Source organism: Procambarus clarkii, chromosome 13, assembly GCF_040958095.1.
Source record: "Procambarus clarkii isolate CNS0578487 chromosome 13, FALCON_Pclarkii_2.0, whole genome shotgun sequence".
NCBI lineage: Eukaryota > Metazoa > Arthropoda > Malacostraca > Decapoda > Cambaridae > Procambarus > Procambarus clarkii.
In genome coordinates, this window is record NC_091162.1 from 16,148,796 (window position 1) to 16,166,295 (window position 17,500).

The 17,500-nt window shown below is 41.4% G+C and overlaps 2 protein-coding genes across 2 annotated transcripts in view; one reads left to right on the plus strand and one right to left on the minus strand.

The window, feature by feature from the left end:
- Positions 1–17,500, plus strand: part of mus201 (rad2 superfamily protein mus201) — a 480,107-nt gene that overhangs the window by 64,393 nt on the left and 398,214 nt on the right. The window lies entirely within an intron of this gene.
- LOC123751108 (agglutinin receptor-like) lies at positions 11,735–13,547 on the minus strand. Its single transcript, XM_045733214.1, has 2 exons — positions 13,504–13,547; positions 11,735–12,386 (listed from the first exon to the last, which is right to left on the minus strand). Exons 1-2 carry the CDS (start codon positions 13,545–13,547, stop codon positions 11,735–11,737), a joined length of 696 nt encoding a protein of 231 aa, XP_045589170.1.

Consider the following 17,500-nt stretch of genomic DNA (forward strand, 5'->3'; position numbering starts at 1 on the left):
TCACACACACACACACTCTCACACACACACACACACACACACACACACACACACACACACACACACACACACACACACACACACACACACACACACACACACACGTCTCATGATGATGCACTCTGAAACTTCCCCTCTGAGACGTCCCCTCTGAGACGTTCCCTCTGAGACGTCCCCTCTGAGACGTTCCCTCTGAGACGTCCCCTCTGAGACGTTCCCTCTGAGACGTCCCCTCGCTCCAAGACCTCTGGTTTCATATATAATAGATTCCCCTTGTGCCCTATTTATCTCCCTTCCGGCTATCCCACGTTCATCCTTCAGTTTATATAGGAGCATCTTGGGGTGTCACTAGGTCAAATGCAGTCTGCCAGTCTTGGAAGACAGTCTGCTAAAATTATCCCATTATGCTTAATCACCGCCACCTCAACATGCAATTCCAGTTGTGATTTTCTCTCCCCCTAATTCATGCTAGCATTTAAGATGGGAAATTCGTAATTTAAATAATGTGATAAGGTGATTATCTTCATTTCCGTGGAGGCTGGAGTCTTTTATCTGTCTGGTAGTTTTCGTTTTCTCGTGTAATGTTTAATTGTCCTATTTTGAAATCTATCTGGTTTAAAAGCTTTTTATCATATCTAGTTCCTCAAAATTCTTTCTCTCTCTTTTTTTTTCAGTTGTTACATGTGTTCGTTACTCGTGTTCCTGTCTGCTAATCGTCTCTCTGATTGGTCAGTCAGATCATATAATGTTTTAAATTAATGTAATGTCATTGAAAACCTCAGATTTCCGTGTGCTCGTCATTTGTATGATCACTCAATGGAAAGTAAATGACTGAACGAGTCTTTGTATGGATTACTTAGTAGTAATCCATACTAAGTACTCTGGAGTACTTAGAATGTTTTTTGTTTGCCCGCTGGTATATATATATATATATATATATATATATATATATATATATATATATATATATATATATATATATATATATATATTGTTTCACGCAGTTTCCTATGTTGTCTCTATGCACGCATTCATTAACTTTTCGTAACCCTCGGTCCTGTACATTCATATCACTCTTTGATACACATTCACTAGCATATCCTAACACTGTGGATATCCTAACACTGGATATCCTAGCACTGTGGATATCCTAGCACTGTGGATATCCTAGCACTGTGGATATCCTAGCACTGGATATCCTAGCACTGTGGATATCCTAGCACTGGATATCCTAGCACTGTGAATATCCTAGCACTGTGAATATCCTAGCACTATGGATATCCTAGCACTGTGGATATCCTAGCACTGTGAATATACTAGCACTGTGAATATCCTAGCACTATGGATATCCTAGCACTGTGAATATCCTAGCACTGTGAATATCCTAGCACCGTGGTTAAAACACGTACTCCAATCCCTGTATCTTGTTAAATTCCTTTTTTTTCCTTCTTTGCATCACAATTTTTGTATTTAGGATGACGTAGAATGACCAGGATGGCAAAGCTTAAGTCTAAATCATTTTCCTGTTAAACAGAATGCAGCTGCGTCGATTTATACAATTTAATATATGTTAATACTGTTAATGGAGAGAGGTGTGAGTGATGATCAGCGGTGCTGGGGATCAGCTGAGCTGGGGATCAGCTGTGTTAGGGATCAGCTGAGCTGGGGATCAGCTGTGCTGGGGATCAGCTGAGCTGGGGATCAGCTGTGTTAGGGATCAGCTGAGCTGGGGATCAGCTGTGCTGGGGACCAGCTGAGCTGGGGATCAGCTGAGCTGGGGATCAGCTGTGCTGGGGATCAGCTGTGTTAGGAATCAGCTGAGCTGGGGATCAGCTGTGCTGGGGATCAGCTGAGCTGGGGATCAGCTGAGCTGGGGATCAGCTGTGTTGGGGATCAGCTGTGCTGGGGATCAGCTGAGCTGGGGATCAGCTGTGCTGGGGATCAGCTGTGTTAGGGATCAGCTGAGCTGGGAATCAGCTGTGCTGGGGATCAGCTGAGCTGGGGATCAGCTGAGCTGGGGATCAGCTGTGTTGGGGATCAGCTGTGTTGGGGATCAGCTGTGCTAGGGATCAGCTGTGCTAGGGATCAGACTTAGTTTAAGGTGGTTTGCCAAGTTACTGTCTATCGTAATGTCCTTGTTGCTCTAACAAACACTAACGATCTATTGCGCCTTATTTTGACACGTGATGTTTCTGACGCATTTTTTGTTACTTATTTTCAGTGTGTTACAACGTCAACAAATAATTTATTTGTCGGAATTTTCTGCCCGAGTGATGGAAAATAATTAATGTCAATCGACCCAAAATGGGAAAACTACTACGAACAAACGAACATTAATTGCAGCCTATTGTCGACATCCCGCCCATCGACTTCGACAAGTTGGGTGGATGGCTTGAGTTTGTACGTTTGTGGATAGGTAAAACAGCTGCATTTTTAACGAAGTAGCAAATTGATAGTAGGAAATTGATAGGCTACCCACCGCAGTCTGCATCAGTCAGTCTCCCCATTTACCCGTCAGTTGAAATAACTATTCATATGCCCACATATCTTCCTACTGTGTGTGTGTGTGTCCAGTAAGTCTTCATGCATATTAAGAAGGTTGTTCTGAACCTCATAGACGTATGGGTCGTTAGTTCCTTCTGGCCATTACACATACGACCATTTGTGTCCGGGTTGGAGCAGGACCCGATGTTATTGAGAGATTACTGGTCACTGATGTGTGTGTGTGTGTGTGTGTGTGTGTTTGTCTCGAGGACGGCCATATTCTCTGGGAACACATCAACAAAGATTATACACACCTGTATTTACTCTTGTATGCTATGGGGGAAATTAAGTAGTTGTGTATGGTCATGTATGACTGAGAAACGAAGATATTATCTCTGAATGTATTTTCCTTTCAAAACCACCCACTGATATGTATCCCACTTATAATACCAGTCACTGATATGTATCTCCTTATAATACCAGCAAATGATATGTGTCCCCCTTATAATACCAGCCATTGATATGTATCCCACTTATAATACCAGCAACTGATATGTGTCCCCTTTATAATACCAGCCATTGATATGTATCCCACTTATAATACCAGCAACTGATATGTGTCCCCTTTATAATACCAGCCATTGATATGTATCCCACTTATAATACCAGCCACTGATATGTATCCCACTTATAATACCAGCAACTGATATGTGTCCCCTTTATAATACCAGCCATTGATATGTATCCCACTTATAATACCAGCCACTGATATGTATCCCACTTATAATACCAGCAACTGATATGTATCCCCTTATAATACCAGCCACTGATATGTATCCCCTTATAATACCAGCTACTGATATGTATCCCACTTATAATACCAGCCACTGATATGTATCCCACTTATAATACCAGCCACAGATATGTATCCCACTTATAATACCAGCCACTGATATGTATTCCACTTTTAATACCAGCCACAGATATGTATCCCACTTATAATACCAGTCACACACTGATGTGTACAATATGGAGCTTCTATTCTTACATCAGCGAGTGACACTGACATTTGTTCACTCTTAAACACATCATATATCCATACAAACTCCTTTTAGAATTGATGCTCCACTCTCACCCCCCATGTACAATCCCCTTCGTTCTGTAATATTATGTAGAGTGCGGCCTTACAGGAGGACGAGGTGAACGGTACACTGTAATATCCATCGCTATGTTAACTGGTAGTAGGTACCTTCCTGTTTTGAGCGCCGGTTATCGCGGCTGCTTTTGGTGCGCGTTCGAATGTAAAATTTTCACGGTGGGTGTAAAAATGGGTCTCCCAGTTATGTATTTCCAGTCAGTATTAATATGTATATTAACGTATTTTGGATTGTGGTAACGCTATATATGCCCTAGGGTGAGGTATGCATGCCCTAGGGTGAGGTATATATGCACTAGGGTGAGGTATATATGCCCTAGGGTGAGGTATATATGCCCTAGGGTGAGGTATGTATGCCCTAGGGTGAGGTATGTATGCCCTAGGGTGAGGTATGTGTGCACTAGGGTGAGGTATATATGCTCTAGGGTGAGGTATATATGCACTAGGGTGAGGTATATATGCTCTAGGGTGAGGTATATATATATATATATATATATATATATATATATATATATATATATATATATATATATATATATATATATATTTTTTTTTTTAAGTTATACTCGTCCATCCACAACCAGTATGAGAGACTGCCGGAGAATATATCATTTAGGTTAGGGAGGATAAACTTGCGTAATGAAGTTGGTGTTGTGTTTCATCAGAGGTAATGTGGGTAGATAGAGTGGCGCTCTGTCAAGCTCCGGTGTCATATTTGTCGATTAAGCTTTATAGGTCGCGTGAGTGTGTAGCCAGTTGGAGATCTTGGATGAACGTGCATCAACGAGTGCCTCTGATTGGTCCGAGGACCGTCGCGAGGTTGTTACGGGTTAGGGGGGTAGAAATAGCCTAAGCTACTCTATCCCTTTGAGATGTATTTCTTGCTTATCTCAATAAACATACTTGAACTTGAACTTGTTACGGGTCAATGCCGGACAAACACGCAGATTGCCGCGAGTGATTTTGCGTGATAGCCTAAAACTAAATCTTGATAAGGCACTACGGGCTCACCATAGCCCGTGCTACTTGGAACTTTGTTCCAGGTAGCAAATTTTTAACAATAACAAACTGAAGGCGCCAGACGGGTCACCTTACTCTTGTCTGCGTTGTCTGAAAATTCGTTGGCGAGGGAATTATCAGGGGAAAACGCCAAGCTATTACGGAAGGAGTAATGCACTTGGATGAGGTCAGGATAAGGATTTGTGATGGGACGGGGGAGGGGAGAGAGGAATGATGTCCAATCACTTGGACGGTCGGGGATTGAACGCCGACCTGCATGAAGCGAGACTGCCGCTGTACCGTCCAACCCAGGGGCCATATTCACGAAAGCACTTACGAACGTGTTCATCTTTCCTCAATCTTTGACGGCTTTGGTGACATTTATTAAACAGTTTACAAGCATGAAAACTTGCCAATCAACTGTTGTTATTGTTATAAACAGCCTCCTGGTGCTTCGGAGCTTATTAACTGTTTAATAATTGGAAACAAAGCCGCCAAAGATTGAGAAAAGATGTTCGTAAGTGCTTGGGTAAGTGCTTTCGTGAATCTGGCCCCTGGTGATTGGTTGTTGGCGAATTGGATTTCTATTTGAAAAACCTACTCCTCAATGCTCTTCACTGCATTACAGAAAGTTTCGTCTTTCCTTTTAAACGTACTACATCAAATGACAGTTTTAGGGCATTTGAATGGAGCGTTTTCCCGTAGGGGCAATCCTCTTGGTCCTGCAGGTCCAAGCGAGCCCTCTGGTAGGGCCGTCAGGGTCCCCCCATGTTGTCACTATGCATTAAGGTGATTGGCTGTCGCTAAGCTATTCAACCAAACACGTGTCATCTGCCTCCTGTTGCATGTGTCCGGTAATGTGATTGGATGACACATGTGTCGAGTTAATTCAAGTATAAAAATATTCTCACAAAATTCTATTTTGTTACGTGTATAATTAATTATTCATTGTGTAGGGGGGGGGGACAGGTAGCCAGTTTATATATGCAGTATATGTTAGGCTTGTATCATGTGCTCCCCCCTCCCCCCCTCCCCCCAGGGTTAAATTACTGACCCCCGCCCACGATGCAACCCTACAATAAACTGACTAACATCTGGGTATACCTATTTACTGCTAGGTGGATAGGGGCATGAGGTGATAGGAAACGCGCCCAACCATTTCTGTGCCGCCCGGTACTCGAACCTGTAATTCTCGATTGTGTAGTCGGTAACGAACCCGACTGGTGCTACCGGAACCCTAATACATAATCCTATAGTGACGATAATTACTGATGGAGTCCTGCTGGTTGAGTTGGGTCAGGGAATGACTCGTACGGGGAGAAATAATTCATAAATAATAATCCCAATTAACTTTGGTTATTTTCAACAAACACATTCGACTAGTTATACAGTTTCGGCTGTATTTAATGAATATACATATTTATAAATATTTATTTGGACAGAAATATATATAAACACATTATTCATGGCAGGAAGACTTCATGATGAAACAGATTTATTGATATTGTGAAGGAAATTGAATAATATCGGAAATATTGAATTACTCTGTATCAATACAGCATTAAATATTTCAAAAGTGTAAATAAATACAGGATTTTGTAAAAAAAAAAATCAGTCCACATTTACTGTGTATATATATATATTTCACACAAGATTCGTTTCCTCTGAGTTTGAGGATTTTGATAAGACAGTACCAAGTTATACAACAGGTGAACTAGGGTGTGTGGTCGTGACCTGGAGCTCTGAGTGGCTACACACCGCCACTCATTTCCATCATACAACACCCTGATGTACCCTCGTGTTTGTACTGTGCCGGGAAATACACTTGGGTGTATAGATTTAATACTTTGGGAGGTGTGGTGTGGCGGGGAGTCTGCCTCTACGCTTTTGTTTAAAAGAATTTACGAGGCTTGTAAATTCTTCCGCGGAATTAATTGTATGAATCTTTTGTTTATGTTGACTGAGGAGTTTGAACTAAAAAAAACATATATATGCTAAATAGGAGGATTACTGATTGTTTATGTTTAATATATTGTATCATATAACGGGTTATTTAATTATTATTCATTTCTAAAAAGCTCATGAATTTATGCAGTACGGCATTATACGCGAAAGTATTTTTTGGAGTATTTTTAGGTGTTTTAACTTTAAGTGATGACTCGCGTTGCTATGTTTACCAAATTAAAAATAAGTGTTGCATTACAGCGACACTAATTCAGTAAATATAACTGAATTATTGTCGTAGTTGGTAATGTGTAGCTTTTAATATAATTATTAAAAATATCCATATATCTAATTATGAAAAATATACAGAATACTGACAGTAATAATACACAATAATTTTAATTATAGATCATGGTCTTACATTATAGATCATGGTCTTACATTATAGATCATGGTCTTACATTACAGATCATGGTATTAATGTTGAATATTGTTGTACTGTCATTGTAGTTTATCGTACTGCCATTATAGGTTATGAACGAGGACTGTAATAATTCATTTGTTTACGCTTTGAATTACCATCGCAAAGTTTTGTGCTTTGAACTGTTTCAAAGAAATCATTGTGTAAAAACACATGTTCCGTATTTTACACAGGATTTATCTCCAAACATCTGTAATACAGATGCAAGATGAAATATGTGTAATGGTATTGTCCAGACGGTGCATGGAGGTATATTGTCCAGACGGGGACAATATACCTCTATGCTATATGCTACACCAATATACCTTATTATATATATGCTAGGGTGAGGTGTATATGCTCTATTGTGAGGAAAACATATATATATATATATATATATATATATATATATATATATATATATATATATATATATATATATATATATATATATATATAGACATATGTCGTACCTAGTAGCCAGAACTCACTTCTCAGCCTACTATTCAAGGCCCGATTTGCCTAATAAGCCAAGTTTTCCTGAATTAATATATTTACTATAATTTTTTTCTTATGAAATGATAAAGCTACCCTTTTCTCTATGTATGAGGTCAATTTTTTTTTATTGGAGTTAAAATTAACGAAGATATATGACCGAACCTAACCAACCCTACCTAACCTAACCTAACCTATATTTATAGGTAAGGTTAGGTTAGGTAGCCAAAAAAAGCTAGGTTAGGTTAGGTTAGGTAGGTTAGGTAGACGAAAAAACATTAATTCATGAAAACTTGGCTTATTAGGCAAATCGGGCCTTGAATAGTAGGCTGAGAAGTGCGTTCTGGCTATTAGGTACGACATATATATATATATATATATATATATATATATATATATATATATATATATATATATATATATATATATATGCTAGGGAGAGGTATATATGCTCTAGGGTGAGGTATATATACTCTAAGGCGAGGTATATGTTGCAATAGTAACTCATGATATAAACAGAGTGGCGGAGATTAAAGTGAAAACCGAGATTACATAACAAATTTCCCAGTTAAGCTCTGTTAAGGTCTGTGTGTGTGTGTGTGTGTGTGTACTCACCTAATTGTGCTTGCGGGTGTTGAGCTTTGGCTCTTTGGTCCCGCCTCTCAACCGTCAATCAACTGGTGTACAGGTTCCTGAGCCTACTGGGCTCTATCCTATCTACATTTGAAGCTGTGCATGGAGTCTGCCTCCACCACATCAATTCTTTCTAATGTCTCTGTGGCTCAATTGGGTACTACGTTTTCACCTGTTTCCCCTTGTTCGTGTTCCACCCATTGCTAAATAGTTTGTCTTTGGCCACCCTGTCAATTCTCCTTAGAATTTTGTAGGTGGTTATCATGTCTGTCCTGACTCTTCTGTCTTCCAGGGACGTGAGGTTTAGCTCCCGTAGCCTTTCCTCGTAGTTCATACCTCTCAGTTCTGGGACTAGTCTGGTGGCATATCTCCGAATCTTCTCTAACGTTGCACCCAGTGTGCAGTGTGAGTTGACCACCCGCGCATCCATACACCGACACACACACACACACACACACATACAGAGTTAGGGGGGACATGATCACCACATTCAAGATTCTCAAGGGAATTAATAGGGTAGATAAAGACAGTCTATTTAACACAAGGGGCACACGCACTAGGGGACACAGGTGGAAACTGAGTGCCCAAATGAGCCACAGAGATATAAGAAAGAACTTTTTTAGTGTCAGAGTGGTTGACAAATGGAATGCATTAGGAAGTGATGTGGTGGAGGCTGACTCCATACACAGTTTCAAGTGTAGATATGATAGAGCCCAATAGACTCAGGAACCTGTACACCTGTTGATTGACAGTTGAGAGGCGGGACCAAAGAGCCAGAGTTCAACCCCCACAAGCACAACTAGGTGAGTACAGAGGCAGCAGGCACGTAGGGAGTAAATCCTTCACTGATGTTTGGAATCTGTTAACTGTGTTGTCTTCCGACCATTCCCTAAGTTACTTTCCTTTAAACATTTCCAACACAAAGATAAATGAATACAAGATGAATAATTCAACAGTTGTACATTATTCAGGGGCCAGATTCACGAAAGCTCTTACGCAAACACTTACGAACGCGTACATCTTTCCTCAATCTTTGGCGGCTTAGGTTCCATTTATTAAACAGTTTACAAGCATGAAACTTGCCAATCAACTGTTGTCATTGTTATAAACAGCCTCCTGGGGCTTCGGAGCTCATTAACTGTTTAATAATTGGAAACAAAGCCGCCAAAGATTGAGGAAAAGATGTACAGGTTGGTAAGTGCTTGCGTAACTGCTTCGTGAATCTAGCATCAGACTCTTAGTGCCTCGTATCACTGGCTGAGGTAAAGCCCCAAACGTCATGCCAAAGAACGTGTATAAAACGTGACTTGAGTGTTTTCAACGTGAGGTAGTGAAACAGAGTTTGATATCAATGTGTTTTTTAGAGCCCTGGGGGAAGATGAGGTGGGGGGGGGGGATATGAAGTGGCGGATTCGAACCCTGGGACAGTGGATAAAATCCTATAACCCCAAGGGACAGAGGGAAGGGGGGGGGGATAATTTCGAACAGCTGTGCTGGGGTTTTAGTCTTGTAGTGTAAGACCACTTTTTTGTTTTCAAAAAATCTGAGACGGTTTCTATTGGTGTAAAAGGTTTCGAAGGCTGAGTGTTTAGACAGACCAGTGGGCACCCGTCTCTTCTGTCCGTACATTAAGACAGGTGGCCAGTCATGTCTTAATGGCCACAGTTATTCCATAATTTTCTGCCTTAAACGACAAACTTGAGTTCATTAACGACATATATTATTGCAAGTATTGAGCATATATTATTGCAAGTGTTGCGCATATATTATTGCAAGTGTTGAGCATATATTATTGCAAGTATTGAGCATATATTATTGCAAGTATTGAGCATATATTATTGCAAGTGTTGAGCATATATTATTGCAAGTATTGAGCATATATTATTGCAAGTGTTGAACATATATTATTGCAAGTGTTGAGCATATATTATTGCAAGTATTGAGCATATATTATTGCAAGTATTGAGCATATATTATTGTAAGTGTTGAGCATATATTATTGCAAGTGTTGAGCATATATTATTGAAAGTGTTGAGCATATATTATTGCAAGTATTGAGCATATATTATTGCAAGTGTTGAGCATATATTATTGCAGGTGTTGAGCATATATTATTGCAAGTGTTGAGATAGTGAAGGTGTTCCGAGTGACGCCGGCGGACGGTCAAGAGGCATTGGGTCGTGTGTACCAGATGATGAGTGAGTCATTGATGAAGAAGTTGATGAATGAGCTACATATACCCGACAAGAAGCAATGCTTCGACCCATCATTATCATCACCGATGATCGTTCTGCCTTTCTGGGGGGGAAAGGATTTGTGTTTTAACTCGTAATGACGCGATTTCCTGTGTTAGTTTAATGGTCATTTTTCTTCTTAAACTGAGGCAGTAAACGCTAATGTAAGTCCCGCCACGGCAAACAGCGGTATATAGGGTTGAAACTGTTTGGGCTTCAACGCGTTGTGTGTGTGACCTGACCTCTTGGTGGTGGTACCGTTTAGGGAGTTTATAGTCTACGTTATATTTGTTTTTTTGGGTTTGTTTATTTATCTATTCACTTGGGGTTGGACGATAGAGCGACGGTCTCGCTTCCTGCAGGTCGGCGTTCAATCCCCGACCGTCCAAGTGGTTAGGCACTATTCCTTTCCCGCCCCCCCCCCCCCCGTCCCATCCCAAATCCTTATCCTGAGCCTTTTAAGTGCTATATAGTTGTAATGGTTTGGCGCCTTCCATTGATAATTTATTCATTCATTTACCTATGAAATGACCATTTACCTACGACCCTTCTATTAAGTTAGAGGTCGTAGCCAGTGTTGGTCGTAGACAGTCGTAGATCAGTCTATCTACGACCTAATTGCAATTGTTATCGTAACCGTGTATGTGTGAACTCAACTGCATGTACTGACTTAATGTGCTTTCAGTGTCGAGAGCTGACTCCCGGGCCCCGCCTTACCAGCTATCGGTTACCTAAAGCAGTGACGTCTGACTTCCATGTTTCTTCGTGAGTCTACTTGTGAAACAACATAGATTCTACTATCTGTCTGTTTCTCGTGTTTGTAATATTTGTTCACTACGCTCACGTCATGAGGATTTGTGGGGCGTGTCAACAAGGGAGAACCTTTAATAGATCAGTGCCCAGTCGATCCTCCCTATCTAGGGCTCGAACCCTGCCGAAATCGCTGAATGGTTAGTTATAGTAAGTTACTTAACTCCAAGAATTGCTTTAAGCTTGCGTCCATGCAAGTTAAGTTAAAGTTAAGCTTTCTTTCTGCTCTCTCTCTCTCTCTCTCTCTCTCTCTCTGGTGATCCTAGTGAATTAAATGCTATTACCCCACATTATAATATATATAATGTATATATATATATGTGTGTATAATATATAAATTTGAGAAGCAGGTGGACTTTCCAGGGAGACAAATTGGACACATTGCATCACAAACCGACGTGGTGGAATCCTCTCTCCTCCATATATACCGCCAGCGACCATTAGGCTCAGCTGAGCGGCGCCTCGATTTCCGGATCTGAATTTGGAACACGACCTCGGACACCTTCCCCCCCCCCCCCCCTATCCCATCCACGAAGATGCTTCATACACTGCTTCATTTTCCTTGAGACAGGCTTCACACACTGCTTCATCCTCCTTGAGACAGGCTTCATACACTGCTTCATTTTCCTTGAGACAGGCTTCACACACTGCTTCATCCTCCTTGAAACAGGTTTCATACGCTGCTTCGTCCTGCTTGAGACAGGCTTCACACACTGCTTCATCCTCCTTGAGACAGGCTTCACACACTGCTTCATCCTCCTTGAGACAGGAGTCATACACTGCTTCATCCTGCTTGAGACAGGCTTCACACACTGCTTCATTTTCCTTGAGACAGGCTTCACACACTGCTTCATCCTCCTTGAAACAGGTTTCATACGCTGCTTCGTCCTGCTTGAGACAGGCTTCACACACTGCTTCATCCTCCTTGAGACAGGCTTCACACACTGCTTCATCCTCCTTGAGACAGGAGTCATACACTGCTTCATCCTGCTTGAGACAGGCTTCACACACTGCTTCATCCTCCTTGAGACAGGCTTCACACACTGCTTCATCCTCCTTGAGACAGGAGTCATACACTGCTTCATCCTCCTTGAGACAGGCTTCACACACTGCTTCATCCTCCTTGAGACAGGCTTCAAACCCTCCTTCGTCCTCCTTCCTAATCTTCTCACTTCGGATGATATTAAAAGGCGAGGCGAAGAAAACCGTCAGAACAGGTTCATACCGTTAATAACAGTTCATGTGGGGAACTAACCTAACCTAACCTAACCTAACCTAACCTAACCTAACCTAACCTAACCTAACCTAACCTAGGTTCATACCGTTAATAACAGTTCATGTTGGGAACTGACACAGTCAGAATAGAACCTTACGCAACTTCACGAAAATGAAATAATTTCAGGACGTCAAATAAATGTTTTCCTCGGTACATTGTTACAAGGAAGAGGCATCAGTAACGGCTTATAATAACGTAGACAAACTGTGACTAGTAGATTAAACAGGGAGTGAAGCCAACAGCGAGTGAAGCCAACAGCGAGTGAAGCCAACAGCGAGTGAAGCCAACAGCGAGTGAAGCAAGTTTTGAGTGCAACAGCAACAACAACCATAAGCTTTTATTCACATTGTGACAAATGGATAGTGAATCATCTGCTAACGGATGTAGCCTTGTTGTATTAGGCCATAAGGATCTATCTCCTCCGGGTTTTTTGAGTCCATCCATTGCCTGGTAAGACCAAAACTGAATCTTGTAGTTACGAAAGCAATTAAACTATTCAAACTCAATTCATGGTTAGAAATTTAATAGTCAACTGATATATCTATTAACTTCATTGCTCTACTCTGCGAGACAGTGGATGGGGCTCCGGTCAACCCATCCAGGCCCTCCATGGCATTGATTGATATATTGATTGAATAATAATTGCTCTAGCGCCGTTAACAGTTATTGATGCCGTCTAACACGCGATATTCATTTAATCCTTCGGTCCGGCGCACAGATCTGTGTCTAACTCCCCCACCTGGTCAAGTATAACTGGAGGAAACAGGGCCTTGTGGGCCAACTGAATCGTAACTCATCGTAAAAGGATGGAACAGACATGTTGACCAATCCACACACACTAGAAGGTGAAGGGACGACGACGTTTCGGTCCGTCCTGGACCATTCTCACAATCGACTTGAGAATGGTCCAGGACGTACCGAAATGTCGTCGTCCCTTCATTTTCTAGTGTGTGGATTGGTCAACATACTTCAGCCACGTTATTGTGACTCATCGCCTGCATATGGAACGTACATAATCTCTTCTATCCTTTGATTGCGACAGACATCACAAGCCATACTCGACTAGGAGCCGGTCGGCCGAGCGGACAGCACACTGGATTTGTGATCCCAGGCGCCGGCGAGAAACAATGGGCAGAGTTTCTTTCACCCTATACCTAGCAGTAAAATAGGTACCTGGGTGTTAGTCAGCTGTCACGGGCTGCTTCCTGGGGGTGGAGACCTGGTCGAGGACCGGGCCGCGGGGACACTAAAGCCCCGAAATCATCTCAAGATAACCTCAAGAAGATAACCCTCCGGGTCATGGGCAGGGCTGAAAAGTGGCATTCCCAAAAAAAAGGGGCTTCCGGGCCTAGCCTCAGAGAGAGAGGAAAAGAGCCAGTCCATCTGTACGGCCTCTCGCAATTACTAAACTTCGCCGTCGTTGTTGTTGGAAATGCGGCTCCATTTAGGATACGGAAGCACTGGAAGCAGCGTTTGAAGTGGGGTCGCCTTTGTTCCAGCGTGAGGACACACGCGATACGATTGTGGAGCGCTGAAGGTCAGCCGGAGGTCAGCAGGTCAGCCTGACGTCAGCCGGAGGTCAGCCTGACGTCAGCCGGAGGTCAGCTGGGGTCACACACTACTGAGTCAGCCTCTAATCTGCGCTATACGATGTGGTTAATCAGGTAAACGATAGAACGAGGGAGATAGATAAGTGAGATGTATCGCTTCTCTCTCTCTCTCTCTCTCTCTCTCTCTCTCTCTCTCTCTCTCTCTCTCTCTCTCTCTCTCTCTCTCTCTCTCTCTCTCTCTCTCTCTCTCTCTCTCTCTCTCACAACCAGCCTATTTTTCTGCGCATATATATACATTTCTTTCCCCCCCCCCTATTCTCCCGTTGGCTTTTCTTTGGCTTCTATTCCCTGAGGCAGGCAGGCTTCACACACCTGCCTCAGGATCGAATGATTCGTAATTCGTAAATGACGAATCATTCAATCCTGATCACTATGTGTGAACTCTGCCAGCAGGAACGGGGTCATTTTCTCCAATCACTGTTATTCGTTAAAACGGGCTGAAACAAGTTCATCAAGCAGCTGCTAAAGGATTGACAACGAGGAAGCCAAGGAAGGAAAGTCATTGACTTACTGAACAGATGGACAAACGGGGACAAGGAGCTAGAACACGATTTTCTAAACACACCTAGCGAGTAAACACACACACACACACACACACACACACACACACACACGCTGGAGGTAATCCAGCTCAGGAATCTGTACACCTGTTGATTGACGGTTGAGAGGCGGGACCAAAGAGCCAGAGCTCAACCCCCGCAAACACAACTAGGTGAGAACTAGGTGAGTACACACACACACACACACACACACACACACACACACACACACACACACACACACACACACACACACACACACACACAAGTTCCAAACCTGTGAGAGAACTCCACAGTCATCAGTGTGTGAGACAAGGGTCACCTGAGGGTAATGGCAGCACAACCTAACTAAATTTGTAGAACAAATTGGCCACACGCATTTAACTTCAAAATCTTGGAAAGGCGGAGCTTATGAGCTGAAGCTCAGCCTTGCAAAGCAAGCACATATAGGTGAATATCTATGTCAATAGCACAATATAGTTAATGAATTAAGCAACGTGTGTTTGTCAATTCACGTTAAAATTAGAAACATTTTTTTATATTCAGTTTTAATAGCCTATGAAAGAGGGTGAAAGATTATATATATATATATATATATATATATATATATATATATATATATATATATATATATATATATATATATATATATATATATATATATATATTCACTTTTCGTAGAAACGTGTTTAATAAAATGTTAATTATATTTTGCATAATTGAAACAAATATATGAATTATGATCACCATGCCAAACATGCTTTACAACTAAGCCTCTCGCGTGGAATGTTAATGGAACTGGATAGCAGTCACCTATGGCCCACATGACTTGGCTATGTGGCCCACATGGCCTAGCCTGTGGCCAACATGGCCTGACCTATGGCCCGCATGTTATCGCTCATAACATGTAAGTAAAACAAATGCGAAGCTTGAATGGTCCCCAAGCCAATATGCAACTGAAAACTTCTCACCCCTGAAGGATTCGAACCCAAGCAGCCAAGGGCTCCATGCACCTTAGCGTATCCAGTATTATACCAACTAGACCACACTGACTGTAGAAAAAAGTTGGAAGTCGTGTGACTTTTAGCCCAACCCCCGATAGCTCTCGATGGTCAATTTTAGGGTCAACTTCAAACCTTTTTGTACAATCAATATATATATATATATATATATATATATATATATATATATATATATATATATATATATATATATATATAATAGTGTCAGACCACGAAAGAAGGATTAAGACAGGAATTTCCTTAAGTACTTTCGTATTTAATAATACATCTTCAGAAGGATGGATTTACAAATCAGTAAGTGTGGATATATAGGCAGGAAAGAGGTGAGGCACAATGTCTAATGAGATTAAGGTAATTAATAATGTATTAATGAGATAAATGTGTATCAGTTATCCTACTTTAATCGCCCTTTAACTGATCAATCAAAATGGATCTAAATTATTCAAACTACTGCTAATGTTTAAATTACTTGATTTTATAAGCTGTATTAAAGCAGATTAGCAAAGCACGTCGTACATAATATAATATTATATACAGTGAGAAAATTCACCCAAAAAATGTGTTATGTTGACAATATTTTCGAACCTAGAAAAATATGGTAAAGGCCTTGAAACGTTTTGATATGCATTGATTGTTTAATTACAAAAAAACTCTTGGAAAACAATTAGTCAGAAACAGCATTTGTAGTGATAATTGTATCATTTACAAAATACCTTGTAAAGACTGTAATAGGTTCTATGTAGGGCAAACATCTAAAGATTAGTCTTTCTGGAGGCTTAATTAGTGAGAAGTTGAATTCCCAAATGATGTTTACGAACTGGAAGTTACTGTGGAGACTAAATGACTATATTATGGGGGAACTGAGTGAATACGAAGACTTGACAATGGTCCAGGATGGACCGAACCGTCATTTCTTTCATTTTCAGATTGGTGGGGTATTACTTACTACGAGTTATCATGAGTTAGTATTATGAAAGTTGCTAGGTCTGAGATACCATTAAGATAGTACTCTGACGAGAGGTTACACTTGAGTCAGATGCCATTGTCTGGCAGATCCCCATCAGTGGGGGGGGGGGGGCCATGGTTATGAGGCTTCACTCTCTAAGACACTTTTGCGAGCACGAGCTGTCGCAGCGCTCCCTCTAAAAGGCACCATTGTGTATGCATCCCCCCCATTGAGTGGGAAGCTCTTATTGCGCTCATCCAGGTGAGAATCGCTGTCATTAAACCCATGGAGGAGATTCTGGAGTATCGATTCTGGGGTTGATGCCTATCAACCTCTGTAGGGTTGATACCTACATCAATATCCTAGCACCTATCAACCTCTGTAGGGTTGATAGGTGCTTGCTAACCTGTGCTTGTCAACCGTCAACTTTGTTCAGGACTAAGAATACTTTCGGCCTGAACGTTGGCTTGGACTAAACTGTGTATACATTGTGTATATATGCATGTATATCTCTCTGCGTATACATCCTTATACACTTTCCTTATAACTATGAATGTGGGTAATACAAAGACAATGCATAGGAGACTTGGGGCCACCAGGAGGCCTGGTCGAGGACCGGGCCGCGGGGACGCTAAGCCCCGAAATTATCGCAAGGTAACCCTTATCGCCGGTTCCAGTCATCTCGGTGTTCCACTTGATTTTCTCACGAATTCATTATTATACATTTGACGTGATGATGATCTAACTTTATTATATTAGATCATGATGATCTAACATTATTATACATTTGACGTAATGATGATGATATTTTAAGATCATGTATATTTTACATTTTCATATCTCCTGTCTATCTTTAAGAGTGTATTCGTATCTGTATTCATCAACCCATCTT